This window comes from Manis javanica, chromosome X, assembly GCF_040802235.1.
Source record: "Manis javanica isolate MJ-LG chromosome X, MJ_LKY, whole genome shotgun sequence".
Lineage (NCBI taxonomy): Eukaryota > Metazoa > Chordata > Mammalia > Pholidota > Manidae > Manis > Manis javanica.
The window spans coordinates 3935562-3952494 of NC_133174.1; the positions used below are offsets into that span (position 1 = coordinate 3935562).

The 16933-nt window shown below is 45.4% G+C and overlaps 1 protein-coding gene across 6 annotated transcripts in view; it reads left to right on the forward strand.

The window, feature by feature from the left end:
* Positions 1-16933, forward strand: part of STS (steroid sulfatase) — a 485388-nt gene that overhangs the window by 410762 nt on the left and 57693 nt on the right. For 2 of the 6 annotated variants that reach the window (XM_073227935.1, XM_073227938.1), the window contains one exon: positions 12268-12389. The exons of the other annotated variants lie outside the window; for them this stretch is intronic. In XM_073227935.1, the coding sequence (XP_073084036.1) occupies positions 12268-12374 (107 nt within the window). In that variant the 3' untranslated portion in view covers positions 12375-12389. Of the gene's footprint in view, positions 1-12267; positions 12390-16933 lie in introns of those variants that run through there. 6 annotated transcript variants of the gene reach the window in all.

Sequence of the window (16933 nt, forward strand, 5' to 3'; positions counted from 1 at the left end):
GTTAAAAAGAACAAGTTAATGACGGTTACCCACTCACGTCGCCTTTGTACGTGGATAACACCCTTTCCCTTTCTCATTTTAGAAGAGTAAGAATTATATTATACCTTCTATTTTAAGTCCTTATCCTCACACAATAAGGCCAGTGATACTTTGTGCTCAGTTTACAAAAGGGGAAACTGAAGCATGTAAGGGTTAAGGAATTTACCCAAAGTCCCACAGGTAGGAAGTAAGGGAGTTAGAACTCGAACCAAGTCATTGAGATTCAAGGTCGACACTCTTAACTGCTCCCCTCGATTGGTTTTGTGGAGCTGTTCATACTGGTAGAGTACCAAGTCCTCAAGCACAGCGGTAAAAGCTGCAGGATGAAGAATGACGTGTGTCATATACTATTTACTTAAATAGTCGTACCCCATCCACAGTTATGCGCATCCCATGTGTCTAGAAGGGGACTCGGTCACCTCTCAATTCAGGCACTGTCTTCCCTGTCACTTGCCTGTCCAATGTGGAGTTTCATGTCCTTTTTTCCTGTTAAATGTCTTTAGTTCTCAGCACTTCCCTTTCTGAGTCTACTCATTTATTTATTTAGGAACTCTGTTTTGGACCCAGGCAGCCTATGTCATTTTCTAATTATAATGTCTTTAAAAATCATATAACCTGTGAAGTTTTTCTCCTCTCTGTGCCATTATTTTCACCTGAGTAGGAAAGCTTGGCCCTGCATGTGAGGCGCCACACGTTACTCCTGTGAGTTACACAGCCTCCCTAAATGAAACACGCCTCCTTTCTGCCTGCTTACGGAAGGCAGTACCGCGGCCCCTAGTCGTGACCACCTGTGGGTGACACAGGTGTGAGTCCACAGCCAGGAAGCCTCTTATCTTCTCATAGTCTAGCTCTGTGTGAGATGACACCTGTGCGGACCTCCCCGCCGTGGGTGGGAGATGCTTTCTCTGCTTGCTTAGGCGTGAGAGGGGCCGAGGTCTCCTCAGACCGCCCCCCAGCTGGCCAGGAGGCCCCTCAGGGCTCCAGTAGAGAATGGAGGCTGCAGAAGAATCCTATCACAGAAGCGAATCTGCTGCCTATGCCCTGAGCTTCAGGGATGCCTCTTCTTTCTCCTAGTCCACTGGTTCCTGGCTTCGGCCTGGAAGCACATATTCCCAGGCTCCAGGATCCTTCACTCTCTCTTCCAAGACCTCAGTGCAATTCCAGTTCTAGGACACATCCTCTTGGCTTGTCCAACGTGCACCACGCATGTGATGCTCCTCCGGAGCAGCAATGGGAAAGGCCACGAGCAAGCCCCCTTCCCTGGACATATCATCACATGCTGGTCATTTTCCCTGTGTGAACATTCTTCCCCCACAGTTTTATTATGGGGTGGATGTACTGGGGATGGATTCATACCAACATGGACACTGAATCAAAGGGGTTCGCATGTTATACACTGGGAAACATGTTCACAGATTGGCTTCTCAAAGACACATACTCACCTACATGTCCTCTGCCCATGTTGAGTTTCCATAGGCATGAATCTCACCCATGACGGCATATGACTCCTTGTAAGCCTCAATTAAAAATAAAATTATAGAGGGGCCTTTTTCCCCTGCTGGTTCCTCGTTAAGTCTGAGGGATCCTTACAATAAAAACCAGTTTAAAGTGGGGAAAATGTTGGAGCAACGCTTTTCAAAGACTTCCCTTTTGATATTGCATTTGCCTCCAGATTTTTAAAGGCTTTGCTCCCCGTGGGCGCTCTCCGTTTCTGTGTTCTCCTGGAGGGATTCCCCGGGGCCCGGTGATTTGTCCCACTGCAGAGCCATCAGGCCATCCATTTCTCCAGGGAACCGGCCGGTCACTGGTACCTTTCAGAAGTGTGGCACTGCTTCAAGTCTTGAGTCCTGGTTTTGGAAACAGTGGCCCCATTTTAATGTCTAACACCATTTCATAATAAAGTACAAGAGCGATGTTTGGCTCTACACGGTTTTCATCAGCAGCTGAGTGGACAGCTCCACGTGATTAAATAGAGCTTTAAGAAATCGAATGAATTTTTGACACTGCCTTTGGGTGCGCTCATCGTATTTACAATCACCATGACATCGAAAAGGAAAACCCCGTGAGATGACCCACGCTAACAGGTGAAAATACATTCCCTTTGGAAACACTCAACTGTGTTTGTTTCCGATTTCAATGATATTTGTCGTTTTTCTCCTTCGCAGGCCAGTAAATTTCAGGGAGAAAGAACTGCATGCTAATTTGGGCTCCATGTAATCTTTTTTCTGAGATTCCCTCAGTGGCATGAAAAAGTGCCCCCTCTCCATATAAAACTGTCGGTCGTGTAGAGGTGAGCATCCTCTACCAGACGCCCAAACTTCTGTATCATCCTTGCCTTCTGTCTGCGATACTGCATCTCTCTATTGCTTCTCCTGAAATAGTGTACGCCATGCACTTATTCACAATGGTGCAGCTGACCCTAACCGATGTCCCACACAACCAAAAGAGACTGAAGGGACACAGAATGAAGAATTGTTGCAAAATGGTCACCTGTAGTCTTATCAGCAAAATAGACATCCCTTTGTATTAGGAAGGAAAGGTTTTCCTTTGCTCCTCCAAGAAATCCCAGACCTCTTTACCTTTTTGCTGTAGGAATTCTCACAGCCTGGATACAAACATTTGTGAACATGCCAGGTCACACTTACCTACACGAAATGCTGAGGGTGTGCACAGCTGGTCTCATCCAAACCCTCACCAGACAATGTAGATTTTAGGTGCATAGTCCCAGACACTTCTTGCCAGGAATTTTCATCTTCTGAGCCAATTCTGCAGTGTGGCACAAAGCTGATATTTGTGACATTCCTCATCTAACCGAAGCCCCATAGACTAGTGTGGAAGGATTACCACCCTTCAGGGGAACGGCGTGCGACCGCAGAGTTCCAGGAACTTGCGTCTCATTCTCTGGTGTTCAGAGTCAAAGGGAAAGGGCGCGGAGGCACCCCTTCCTCCTATAGCGGTCTGTGTGGTCTCGCTCTTCATATTCTTGCCTCACAGAACCTGCCAGTGCCAGGAGCTCATACCTACCTCGGCTGAGCTCAGCAGTCCCTCTCTTTCTCAGAAATCAGGATGGGAAGCGAGCCCCTCAGGCCTGCTGCTCTCCCCAGAGCAAGCAGGTGTGTGGCGACGCTGAAGTGCCAAGTTCAGTGTCTGCTGCTCTCCCCTGCAGCAGGGGTTTCTCCGCCTTGCCCCTTTTGCACGGAGGCTGCACAGTTCCTGCCTGGGCTGGGAAGGGGCTGCCCTGTCTGTCATTCTGACACGCGGACAGTACCCGTGGCTTCCTGGTGCTGTGAGCACCTCAGCACCCGCTCGCACCTGTGACACACCGAAATGTCTTGAGGCTTTGCTGGATGCCTCCTGGTGTGGCATGGGGCAGAGGAAAACTGCCCCTGGCTGAGAACCAGAGCTTTAGCATACGCTTCTTCAAGAATCTCCCTAGCTACCCACTGGCCCTTTTACAGGACATCCGTTTTTGTAAACTTAGGTTTAATCATTTTCTTCTTACTTTTTCAGAACTATGGTATCCAATATGGTAGCCACTTGCCACACATAGCTACTTAAATTAGTTGAAAGTAGTTACAATGAAAATTCGGTTCCCTAGATGCAGGAGGCTACTGGTTACCATATATTCTAGCATATTAGCTGCATCAGAGCAAGTCGTTATGGGCAGTGCATATCTACAGCAAGCCTCCTTATGAGAAAGCTCACATCCAAGGGAAGAAAAAGGCTTTCATGGAGCCAGAGGGATCTTACTCCTTCTATTGATAGAGACACATACGTACATAGTACAGAAATATGTAAACATTAAATGTATAAACAGTATGGTTGTGATATTAAAATTATAAGTGAGGTGAGTGCGATCAGGTAAAATGAAGTCCAAAAGGCCTCCTTAGGAAAGGAAATAACTAACCAAAAAAGAGAAAAAGAAAAAGGTGGAGACATTCAATGAGAGTATTTTGTTTTCTCTTGAGGTAGGATTTGGAATGCCAAGTATTTGCTTTGAGAATGTGGAGCAGCTTCACAATAGCTCTATGGTGAACAGTCTCTTATCTGCCTTTCTGTGTATAGCTTTCAGATAATTTAAGGTCACTGGGCACAGGGTTTTCATTTAAAAACAAGCAAAGGAGCCAGTGACATGTTGCAGGAGAAAATTTTCTGAGTTCCTGGAAACTCCTCCACATACATGGTGATTCAACAAAGGGACCCTACTGGAAAACATTAGATGTGCTTTCTATTATGGCATTCATACGGTGCTTTAACATTTTTCATTCACTAGGAAGGAATGTTCTTAACGAAATAATGTTTTGGTGGGAATAATTAACATATTGGATTTAAACAAAAAAGGCCCTTCTTCTTTCCCCAGAGCAGGTTATTCTAATGGGCGTAATGATTGGCCCGTGTGACCTGAGACCCTTGGTGGGCTTGGGGAGACGGTAGTATTGAGTCTCAAGAGGGGGCAGAGCTCTGTTTGCTGCTAAAGGAACAGGCCATATTCTGGCTCTGCCTGACCCGGTCAGTCACAGACCCATGACCTAGTATTAGGCGCTCAGATGTTTGGACATAAAGCGCGTCAGGGCGGTTTAGAATTTTGGTCAGCTACCTCTGGTCTCTTAATAAATCTCCTTGCTTCTTATGTTTGCTAGTTTCGATGCCTGTATTTTGCATCCATGACTTTTATCTGTTACAAGGATTTCCACCATATGCCTCTCCAGGGGGAGTGCTCGAGCGCTTTACCGAAGGCGCGCCATGCGGCCGCCTCTCTGAGCTTTGTCTCTGTCTGCTCTACTCAGTAAGATGCCTTCCTCTGCTTCTCCAGCCGGGAATGTTCCTCCGGGCACAGACCAAGGGCAACTGTCAGATTTGCCAACAGAATTATATCAGTTGTTTGCTGTGGTTTGTAAAAACAAACTTCATGATTCAGCACTGGACCCAGTAGGCGAGAGCGCTAACGTTGTGCCACGTCTGAACGCAATCACTGGATATATTTTGTCGGGTCTTCTGGCTTATCATTTATTCCTTTTTGATTTAGCATAAAAAGCCTACGGTGCTCACCTCTGTTCCAATATAAAGATATACTCATTATCAGGATTGATGTGTCTGAATATCTCATATTCCTGTCTTTTCTAACGTAGCCTTCTAATTACTCTCTGACTCCACTCTGGTCATTCCCTTTTTCAAAATTTTCACAATATAGAAACACATCTTTCTTACCTGGTGGTTCACTGCTTTATCAGATGTCTTCCCCTCAGGGTGCTTCACTCTGCACATAGTAGGTGTCTTAAAAATGTGGCAATTACCTAGTTGAAATGCCTTGAACTCTCTATGTGTGGGATGATCACTCTACAAGTAAATTCGTAAATTTAAGGCTGTCTATTTTCTGTAGAATACCATCTCTTTAAGGATTTTCCAAGCTGGAATTTTGACAAGACGATAATTTTATATTACTTAAAAATAACAAAAGACAGAAAGGTTACTGGATAAGGTTTATGCCCCAGAAGACATTTATCAAATTGTACTACAGTCATTGCAGGAACCCCAGAGATAGCCAATTGCCTGTCTAACAGATATGCTGTGTGGGTTTTTGCATGCATGCAACTATATAGGTGCTGAAGGAAAGAAAGTGCGTATAAAAGTATGAGACCCATTCTTTGCTCCCAATGTGCAAACAATCCAGAGACATGAAGTATTATAAAGGCAACACAGAGACTGAGTTTTTCTGTCAACAACAGGAATGATTTTCAACCGTAATAATATAAGAAAGGGTTGGTTTTGAGTTAGGCGGCAAGAGAGACCAGGAAGATAGGCTGAGCCCAGATGATCAAAGCTCATTACTGTCGTGTAAGTAAATGTTAGTTATTTTAAAGGCAGAGAATGTGCTGAAAGTGTTAAAGAGGAAAATAAGAAGAATCTGCTTTGGAACCATAGCAGGGAAAAGATGAGCACGGGGGAAGAGAAGTTCAGAGCCTCTGCTGGCAGTGAGACTGACCCCTAGCAAGGGCTGGCCTTCAGTTGGCCTTAGACAGTGCGTCGTACGGGCCAGGCTGAAGGGCAGAAGGAAGGAAAAACAGGCTAACTCCCTGCAGGACAGCGGGAGAGAGCTTTCTAGGATCACAAGGCAGTGTGGTCTGGGTACACACGTTTGTGGCATGCCGCCTATGAGAGTGAAATAAAATGTGTATGTGAGAAATTATCGGCATGAGAGTTAAAGGCCACCCTTTCAGGCTTTATGATCGGGGCATTATTAATTTACATCTACTCTCCTTGCTTATTCACTGGAATATAGCAATACGTACCTTGTCCTGAGGCCCATCGATATGCTACATTTCCCAGCTCGGCCTTTTAGAGCAGTGAGTGGGCACTTTCACTTCTGATCTCAATCCTTGACATGCAGTAGCCACAGCCCTACTTAGGAGCAAATTATCCTGAGGGGACAGACACAGTGAGCTCTTCATCAAGATTTGATCCCACACATAACTGAAGTATATATATCCTTAAATGACTTTTAAGACCTACTTGAAGTTCAGGGCCATAAAACATATTTATTTTTGATGCAGTTCAAAATAAGAAAGCCTACAGAAAATGAAAAGATTACTGCGCCTCTTTTTCAAAATCCTAAACCTTTAGATGATCCTATAAATTTTGGACTCAAGAAAAAGGTGGGAAATAGGTTACAAAAATAAGTCTGCCTAGAAATTGCCTTTTGAAATGCTATGCTAAGAAAATATTATGGACTTAACTGTTATTTCTTTTGCATGGGCATGCTGCTGGTTCAGATATATTTCTCTTTTGATGTGCATGGAAGGCTTTCTGAAACAGCGCAGCGGAAAGATGCATCTAAAACGTGGGGTTTTACAAGTAGGACACAGGATGGTGCCGGCTAAATTTCATTTTGGCAAATTAGACTGAGGATAAGAGGTCGCTCTCTGCCTGCCTCTCATCTGGGTCACACTAAGCTTTAGCGTGGAGATGACAACAGGCCGCCTTTCCAGGGTAAGTGGCAGGAACAACCGGGGAGCATGAATGACAGGTCTGGGCAATAAGGGTGGACAGCCGGGAGGGGAGTAGAGGCTGAGACACCGTTGTTTAGGAGCTCCCGAGCACCTGGCAACCAAACATCCATGCTTCAGCGCGGCCTTGGGCTCACCTTCCAGTATCCCCTCAGGAGTGGACAGAGCCCACTCCGTATTGCCCCCTTTTACAAAACTGAGACCCAAAACTTCAGCCACGTGAGCATCGCCAGCCTCAGTCCTCCTTCCTGGGCACACGTCTCAGTTTCAGAACAGTGTGTTTCTATCCTTGACAGATCTCATGACTTGTTCTCTGTTGCATGAGAGACAGAAAATAAAGTGAATGGAATGGCTGGGTAACTCTGCAGCTGGGACTAGGCAGTTACTCAACTCGTATCCAGCCAGCAGGATTTACTGCATTTTAACAGAATTATCTTAGTTGTCTGATGAACTATCAGTGGTTTGTTAAAAGAAACTTCATGATTCAACACTGGAACTGGTAGGAAAGAGGCGGACAAGGAGTGGTCTGTGAAAATCGCTTTGAAGGACTGGCAAGCCCTTGTCTTAGACCAGCAAGCCGGACAGGCGAGCCCTGCTCCTCAGCTGGGGGCTCGTTGCCCTCCAGGGGACCTCTGGCCTCACAGCACGCAGGAAGCACAGACACCTAGTCCGCTGGACCCTGTAAACTGGATGTTGTGGCCACCGTGTCCATGTCTAGCAGGAATTCACCAATGTTCCTGGCTTTTGGGTCACTTGGCAAACTCAATGTCCGTGTGGGTGATGTCTGCTCACACACCCATGTCCTGTCTTGAAAGGCTGTCAAAACAAACACATGCCTTTCGTTTTCTGTAGTAAGAAGTGGGTGCTGCTACCATGACAGCAGGCAGGATGGATGTGTCCCAATATGGGAAAGGGTCTCAGTGTCAAGCGATTCCATTTGGCCACCCAGATAATTCAGGGTCCTCTCTGCATCTGTGTCAAGTCCATCGGCTCCCCAACCTTAAGTCTATGTGCAAACTTGATTTCCCTCTTCCATATACACAATCTATTCACCTTTCTGGGGATCAGGCTGTGCATGCCACCGGGAGGCCACTATTCTGCTGACCACACTCACCAGGGTGCGTGGTCTTGCAGGCTGACTCCAATGTTTATCAGGCGTGACCCCAGACAGTGATTAACCTTCTCAGTGAATGTCTGTAGCAGGAAGACGGCCATCCCAGAACAACTCCCGACTGGTTTGCTAATCTTCCTCTAGGGCGTTTCTGTGAAATCAGTGAAAAGCTGTGTGGAGCTTCCACAGGATGCAGAGGTACCGGATAGATACTGTTTTGAACTCTGAAGTTAAAAAAAAAGTTGTGATAATCAAATGAGGCAATTTAAGTAAAGATCCCTGGTTCATAGTGCACATAACACCCAAAAATACCTACATGTGTTTAGACCGGGATTTCTCAAACTTTGCACTGGATATTTGGGGCTAGTGATTTTTTTTTTTTGGCTGGGGATTAAGAGAGCTGGCCTGGGCATTGTGTCCTTGGCCTCTTCACATTAGAGGGCAGTAGCCTCCTCACCCCTCAGCCATGACAATCAAAATGTCTCCAGATGTCGCCAGATGTCCCCTGTTGCGGGGGGGAGATTGTCCCCTGCTTTTGAGAATCATTTATCTAGACAAACACTTACTGGATATGACCATATATGATCTTCACAATATTTGATTGTAAGTTGTACATATAAGTCATATATAAAAACATAAGCACTCAAAGATTTACATGCTATCTTATAAAAATATAATATGTAAAATGTGACAACCTCCTCTGCCCCCTGGAGTAGAGAGAAAGGCTACATGTGACTTCTGTTAAGTCTGTTGCTGGGAGCAGATAAATACCTGATTTATTTAAGACCAAAGAGGCATGTTTAACATCCCATTTAGGCTGGGACATTACTCCTTTTTTTACTTATCTATGTTCATTTTGAGGCAATTACTACAACACACTTATCAGTTTAACTTCATCAGATGCATGCATCCCTGTGTCATTACAACACAAATCCAAAATAACAAGTGAATGGGGGAAGCTTATCTTTTTCACTAAAACCTATTCCTTCTGCTATTATAAAGAAGCCTCCAGCTGGGTCTGTCTAAATGCAAAACATACAGGAAAGCTAAAGCTTGCTCAACATTTTCATTAGACTTACGCTTGTGGAGTGGGGAGATAATGACCCCAGGTTTCCCCTCTGACCTTAACAAAGATGCAAATTAAGTGCTCTTGCAAGTGAGAAAGAGCCAACTGCTCTATTAAATTTCACAAAATTATACAGATTATTGGTTAGGTTCATAGCATGAGACATTCCAGAAAATCCACCTCCCAGGAGCTTAGCAGGTGGGGGAATTATTTTCAACAGTGAGGTAGACAGTGAAGTCGTCCCTGCACTGACTGTCCATCGACATTGATCAAGAACATCTTTCCACATAACCCAGAATCCAGTGGATGAAAAGGCACAGGTGAGGATGAAGGCCCTTCACGTCACAGTCGTCAGAGTGAAGACATGGCCGGCTGCTTGGATGGCGTCCAGATGTTGGCTGGGAGGCTGGGACTCGTCCCTTGTCAATGTCGGGTGGGCCAATTAACTACAGAAGGGTGGGAAGCTTCCAGAAAATACTAGACTGTTCCAGGTTTCTCCAGAAATGTATTTGATGACTAGAGCAAGGGTCATAGCGCAACATGAAATGGACAGAGCTGATGAGCAAGGTCCGAGGACATCCAGTCCAGAGTATAAAAGCCAACCCAACACAGGGACACATTGTGGGGTAGGGGGTAACTGACCCAGCCAGTGAAGCAGCTTCTCAACTGGCTCCCAATCCAGGAAAACTACTTCCATTTCGGGGGAGTATGATTGAGAGGCTTTGAGAGGAAGGCCATGTCCTAGGAGAAAAGAGATGGGGTCTGGGGGGAGGTGGGGGATGATGGCTTCAGAAAATGGACACGAGCCAGAGGAGCATGAACAAGGAGCATCCAGGGTGGCGGCAGGAGCGTTGCTTTGAGACGTTGATCGCAAGATCCAGACATCAGGGAGACTCCGTGCATCTTCCAGACGGCGCTCGGCAAACCGCAGAAATGTTGCCTTGGGACCTGTCCTGGGGTCGGAGCCTCAGTGTGGACGGCAGGAGCTGGTCTTGCATGTTCATCGCAACCCAGAGGCTTGAAAATCCCTCTACTGAAACCACAAGCCCGCTAATCGTTCCTTATTTCATGAAGGGTCTGCTATTCACTTCAGGAGAAGGGACCACGGCCTCCCCACCTAATTTGTCTGTGTACTTATTTTCCAAAGCATGCACAGCCTCCGGTGAAGGTTCTAGTTTTAGTACCACTGACACCATTGACATGAAGCACCTCTCTGGGTAGAAATATAAAAATAGAGAAATCCGTATCGGTGCAGGATTTTTTTTTATTTTTGTCAGTTAAATGATTAGCATTATTCTTGTCTCTCAACTGGACAAGTCGGGAACTGTAAACAGGCCAGAGTCATTGAACCATAAAATGAGATTCTGAATGAAAATAACCTTTCTTATTTTGCCAGAGGAAAGTAACAATCATTAGTATATGGGCGTTTGCCAGGTATCGTCTAATAAAGGCTCTCTAGACCAGCCTAGTAATAATAGTGCAGAAAATTAGACACGAAAAGGTTAAATGATACTGCAAGGGAGGGGGACAGAGAGAAACCCGTTAGCTGGGAGAAAGGAAGATAACTACATGCTGTCCAGACAACATTTACTTGGGAGGCTAACCCTGCATTTTATCCCCTGAAGACTATTTCTTGACCCAATAGCTCTAAGCTTCAAACAAATCACTGGGGCCTTCAGAGATTAAAGAAAAACGCTCCAAACCTCCAGCTCGTCCTAGTGAATAAATAGAACTGAGGACTGTTGGTGGCCAATGGGAACAGCCGGAAGGCAATGAACGTAGACTGGCAACTTCTACAGGAGAAATAAAATTGGGTCCAACTCGCCTTCCGCCTGAACCTTGGCAAAGGCTGGGTGGAGGACGGAGCCAGTGAGGGACGGAGAGGTCATTTCTGTAGGGTCCTCTCTGCTCATGGCCACGGCCACGGTGGCGGGAACTGCATTCCCAGGAGTGGTTTCTCAAGGTCGAGGTCATGTTTTCAGAAAGGTGACTTCTTTACATGGAATCGTCAAGGCGATTGCTTTCCTGGGCAATGGAAAACCAAGTGACATTTGCATTGAGTGCAGAGAGCAACAGAGCCACTGAGAGGTAGCCTGGCTGCCTTGGGACTATACAGACCGAGACGAGGTCCCACTCAGCCTTCATGATGCCTTTAGGGTAAAAGGAAGACTGTATACTTTTGTTCCAAACCACTTAGAAAGGATGTACACACTTGGACTTCATTAACATTACAAAATACATGAAACTGAAAAATAAAGTGTATTTTTATTTCATCCTTAAATGACCACGACTACCTGGCAGGCCATTGTGTGACTTGACAAAGGTTGGATTGGGTTGCATTCGCCCATTCTCATTTCCCAGTCCACATGGATGTTTCACCCAGCGAACGCCCAGCGCTCAGCTTTGCAAAGATGTGACGCCGCTGAAAGGAAGACAGCGTGATTTAATGTCGAAACTCAGAACAAGTGTCGGCAGGTCCTTTGCTGATGTCTGACAGAAGTCAGGTATTCCTGTGTTTCTCTCAAAATTTGAAATATCTTATGATGCCTCTGGGGATCATGTGGGGGCAGGTACTCAACTCTACCGTTGCAACATGAAGGCACTATAAACAATATATAAACCAACCAGTGGGTCTCTGTCCTAATAAAGTCTTGCTTGTAAATATGCCCATGTTTTGTTGAAACAGGCAGTTGGTGTGATTGGTTTGGCTTACAGGACATGGTTTGCCAACCTTTGTGCAAACACGTTCTATGCCGTACCGTGTAAGACTGTCTCAGAGGTGGATATAACCGTACATTGTCATTGTTTCATTCAAGTCCCATAAAAATGCACGTGTTAAAATATTTGTGCTGTAGATGAAGGAAAAGCATGGGCATCTAAATTGAAGGGTTCTTCATCTTAACATCATCTGCATGCCTTTTTGCTCACCCACATAGGTTTCTGTATGGTACCATCCATGACCACCAAGTTTGGAAATTATTTTGTCTAACAAACGCTCCACATTATTATCATTCATTCACATCTTGATGTCTGTTCTTTCTCCACAGCACCAAAGTTCATGGATTCCTTGTCGTTGCTAAGTTCTTCATGTTCTGACTACCAGAAATTCTTCTTTGGGGCCCTGTTACCCTTCGGACTGTGGCTTGACATATAAAGACTATGACTGGTTCTTTTGATAGACACGTTTCTAACTCAGAAAAAAATCCCATTTCTTTTAGTCTGTTTCAGAATCTTTCTTTTTAATTGCTCAAAATCCTGGGGGCATAGAACTGAAAGGGAATGCCACAGATGTCCAATTCCTTAAGAAGAAAGCCAAAAAGGAGACATAAACCCAATTAACATTTGGTTTTATAATGTAACTACATGGGGAGACCACTATGAAATTTTTTTAAATTTGTAATGCTCTTTTCATTGGAATATATATATATATTATAAAATATACATATATTGTTTATAGTTTAAAGCATATACTAGATGTAATGAGAGAAGATTTCATTACAGTTAGACTGGTAAAGTTTTGTTTTCAAATGCCTCTATGTCTGTCCCACCTTTGTTCATGGCAACTGTTGAATTCCCATTCTTCCCCGTTCCTTTTACAACACCTGTCTAAGTGTGAAACAGTGAGCATCTGTGCACAGCAGCAGTGAGGTGAGTACCACAGAAGATTAGAAAAGAGTAAGGCGGAGGGGAGATAGGAAGAGGAGATGAACATCTCTGGTGAACACCACAGAAGACAAGAAGAAAGGCTATTTAATGGTGTACATATACCCACTGGATCCTGTCCTATTCATGTTGCATACATTGCCCTCAGTTAAAAATGTCTTGACGTCTTCAAAATATTGTGGACAGAAGCCACTACCAGTGTTCACTGCTAAATTAACATCCTTCCATGGCCAGCTTTCCACAGCACAAGGCACGCAAAGAAACCCGGGGCCTGGGGTAACAGCGAAGGGGTGTGGACATCTTCCCACATCACTGGCCCTTACCCACAGCACCTTTTGAAGACTGAACTTGTATAAGTCAAAAGGCTGCCCAGCAATGAAACACCCTCTGAAGTCATATATCCTTTTGTGGCGCTAGCAATGCCTAGTATAAAGTCACCTTGAAGCTGGGGCCACCCACCATTGGAGTAATTTTGATCAAGACATCTGAAAAAAAAAAAAAAAAGAGCTTTTCATGAGCTTCCCTTCCCTCAGATCATGCCAATAACAGACCAGTAAGTAGGAATGATACGTCTCACACTCGGTTAAGGGCTGGAGAGGAAGTTTATAAATGACAGGCCAGGATGTAAAATTATTTCATCATCATCAGTGAATATTTATTGGCCAGCGTTTTTAGAAAATTGAGGGAAAGAAAAAGGAAATGCACTCCTCTCTCAGGCAGAGAAGTGATTGATTGGATGCATGTACACGTGCTGAGCGGATTCTGTGTGTAGCCACTGCACACAGCCAGATGCCAAGAAACCCAGTTTTGGGCTTCAGGGAGCTGTCTGGTTGGGAAAGTGAAAAGAAAATAATCAAATACTGTAAAACCCAGGAAGAACTCTGCTAAATATTTGCAGAGGACTATTGTGAGAACATAGCATGGAGGAATGGAGAGAGAAAGTGTAGAGATCTCCAGGGGAGGCCCATTGGGCTGAAGTTGGAACGCGCATCATCTTGCCAGCAAAGGGGAAGTAGAAAAGAATCAGACAGGGTCATAAATACAAATAGGAATTGTGCAGGTCTTCTTATTATGGAAGACAGTGGTTTGCATTTGTGAGCGTTTCTTGACATACAGAAAACATTAGAGCAGAATGTGGTAAAGCTCACGGGATGATAACCCCCGTGCACAGCTGCTCTTAGGGCCACTCCCCACGCCACTCCCCACCGTACCCTACAGTACTCCTGGCCATGTGAGTTTGTAGCTGTTTCCTCTGAGGGCAAAGCCTATTTACCCACTCTGCTGGCCTTGAGCTCCGTCACGGACTGTGTTGGCCAGTGAGGCTCCCAGTGTGTTTGTGGGTGCGACAGGCCTGCTCAGCTCCTGCCACAGGTATGTGAGCAAGGGGGCCCAGCTTACTGGCCCATCTAGAGGCTGCCTGCATGGAGTCAGGCCAAGGGAAGTGTAGCCTGGACCAGCCGAGCCCCGGACCTACGCCCCGCAGACAGGAGTCAGAGCAAACCACGGTTCCCTTAAGTCACTGGGTGTTGGGGAGGATTCCTTCGTGACTCGTACACCCGTGTGTGCATCAGCTCCATTGAACCGATCACTTCTGACACACTGAGTCTGGTTTTTTAATTTTTTGAAGTAAATCACAGACCTCATGACCCTTCATTCCAAAAATATCTTTAAGAAAAGCATATCTTTGACCCAAATCACAATACTGTTTTCCATACATAACGGTGAAGCCGTTTCCTGAATAGCCTCTGGTACACGGGCCATGTTTGCATTTTGTCAGTTGCCTCCAAAGAGAGGATTGATGGGCAGGTGGTTCAAACCAGGATCTAGTCAAGGTTGTGTCGTGGTCTACCATCCGTACCCTCGACCTCAACGTTTTTTAAATGATTCTGACTTGGCAAAATCAAAGTCAGTTGTTAGCTAGAGCTTTCGGTATCTGTCTAATGGTTTCTTTATGTGCTAACTTGCCCTCTGTCTCCCGAGCTTCCTGTTACCTGGAAGGTCGTTCTAAAGGCTATGTAGATGATGGATACACATGTTGTTCATGAAATTTTCCTAAGTGTTATGTGTTCAATTACATCCGGTGGCCCATGGCTTCTGGCTGTCCACCAGGGAGCCGCTAAGACTCACCATGAAATTAAGAGGGGGAGCCAGATATCCCCATCACACGGTTCTCCGCCCTGTAACCAGAACGTTGCAGCCGGTGGGGTGGGGGGAGCATTTTGGCACCAGTCAAGACCCAATTCCCAGGAGCCCTGTCCTTAAAAAATTGAGCTTTTAAATTTTAGAACACTTTTAAATTTACAGGAAAATCACAAAGGTAGCACAGGGTGTCCCCACATACGCTACCTCCCCTTTGCCATCTTATTAACATCCTGCACAAGTATGGCACATTGCTCACAATTCATCAGCCACCATCGATCCATTTCTGTAATTGAAGGTCATACATTATTCAGCTCTCCCTACCTTTCCCCTAATGTCCTTTTTCTCTGCTAGGATCCTATCCAAATGCCCTATTATGCTTGGCTGTGTCTCCTGTGGCACCTTTGGGCTGTGACAGTTTCTGAGACACCCCTTGGTGTGGATGGCTCTGACAGCTTTGGGGCGTGCAGCTTGGGTGTCTGTGGAATGCATGTCAATTTGAATGTGTCTGATGTTTTTCTCATGATTAGAAAGGGGTCACGGGTTTGAGGGGGGCAGATCACAGGGATAAGGCGCCATTCTCATCACGTCCAGGGGGCGCACCTGACTTCTCACTGACGTTCACCTTGATCGCCTCACTTGTCTGTCACGCTTCCCCACTGACTTTACTTTTTTCTTTTTATCTCCTCCCCATACTGAATTCTTTGGAAGGAAGCTGCCGTCACGGAGTGGGGGGCTGTTCTCCACCTCCTAGGGGATGGAGGGCGGCATAAATTATTTGGAATTCATCTCCGGAGACATTTGAATATTCCCACCTATTCACTTATCAAACATTTCATTTATATTGCTATAAAATCATGCATATTTATTTAATAACTTGGGTTAAAATGCAACACTATTCATTTCCATTAAACGTTTACACTATGATTTTAAATCCACTGATCCGTGCTTGGTATAGATATATACCTATATATCTCACTAGGAACTTACCAACTCGCTAGCTGTCTTAACCCTATCATTCCTTCTGCACTTACTAGCTCTCCCATGTCTGCAAAGAAGCAATTTCCTTCCTTACGGAAGGGCAGCCTGCTGCCCCACAGTACGGCTCCTCTGGAATGCACACAGTCTTCACTGCAGCCCTTGAATCACTAATTCTCAGACTAAGGAGTCCGTGTAATCGTTTACAAATAACTAGTGCAGATAGTTATTTTCCCAAAGTTTAATTTATGGAGCATTGAAGACCCAGGAGCCCTGTGAATAGCCTTCCACGATCTTGGAAGCTTAATTTGCCCAAAGTTACTGAGTTCAGAAGTTACAGCAGCATGGTGGAAACACACGTCTGCTTGTTCCAGAACCTATGATCCGACAGCCGTGCTGTCTGCACCCCTTTTTCTGCAGCCCTCTTCTGAAGCTGATGGAAGGGAGGGTCTTCCTTGCATAAGGCCCTCCAGGGCTCTGTAAGATTATACCATTTTGCTTCTTAAGTCCCCCAGATTTTCTAAGCATGAGGCTCTACTTTGATCTGCCCCTGCTCACGTCTTAAAATAGCTGTAGAATGTGAATGTTTTATTAAATAAAATCAATATTCCCACTCATCTTCTCTCCCAGCTCGCATCAATTTGGAGTGAAAGGAAGTTCACCTCCTCTCTGTCCGTCTCACTCCTACCAGCATTTCTACTTTCCAACACGTGTAGCACCGTCCTTCCTTTTATATAAAGTCTTGCACGCTTGGGGGGAGCCGGGAGAGCACCATGACTCCGGTTGCCGTAGCGGTGGACACAATGCATGCACCCACTAAAATGCAGATTGCAGCCAATACTTTGCCCCTAAGACTGTGTGGCTGTCCTGTGATTCACTGTGAGGCAAAATACTATCAGCTTGCAACAGTAATCAGAGGTCCACAGATACAGT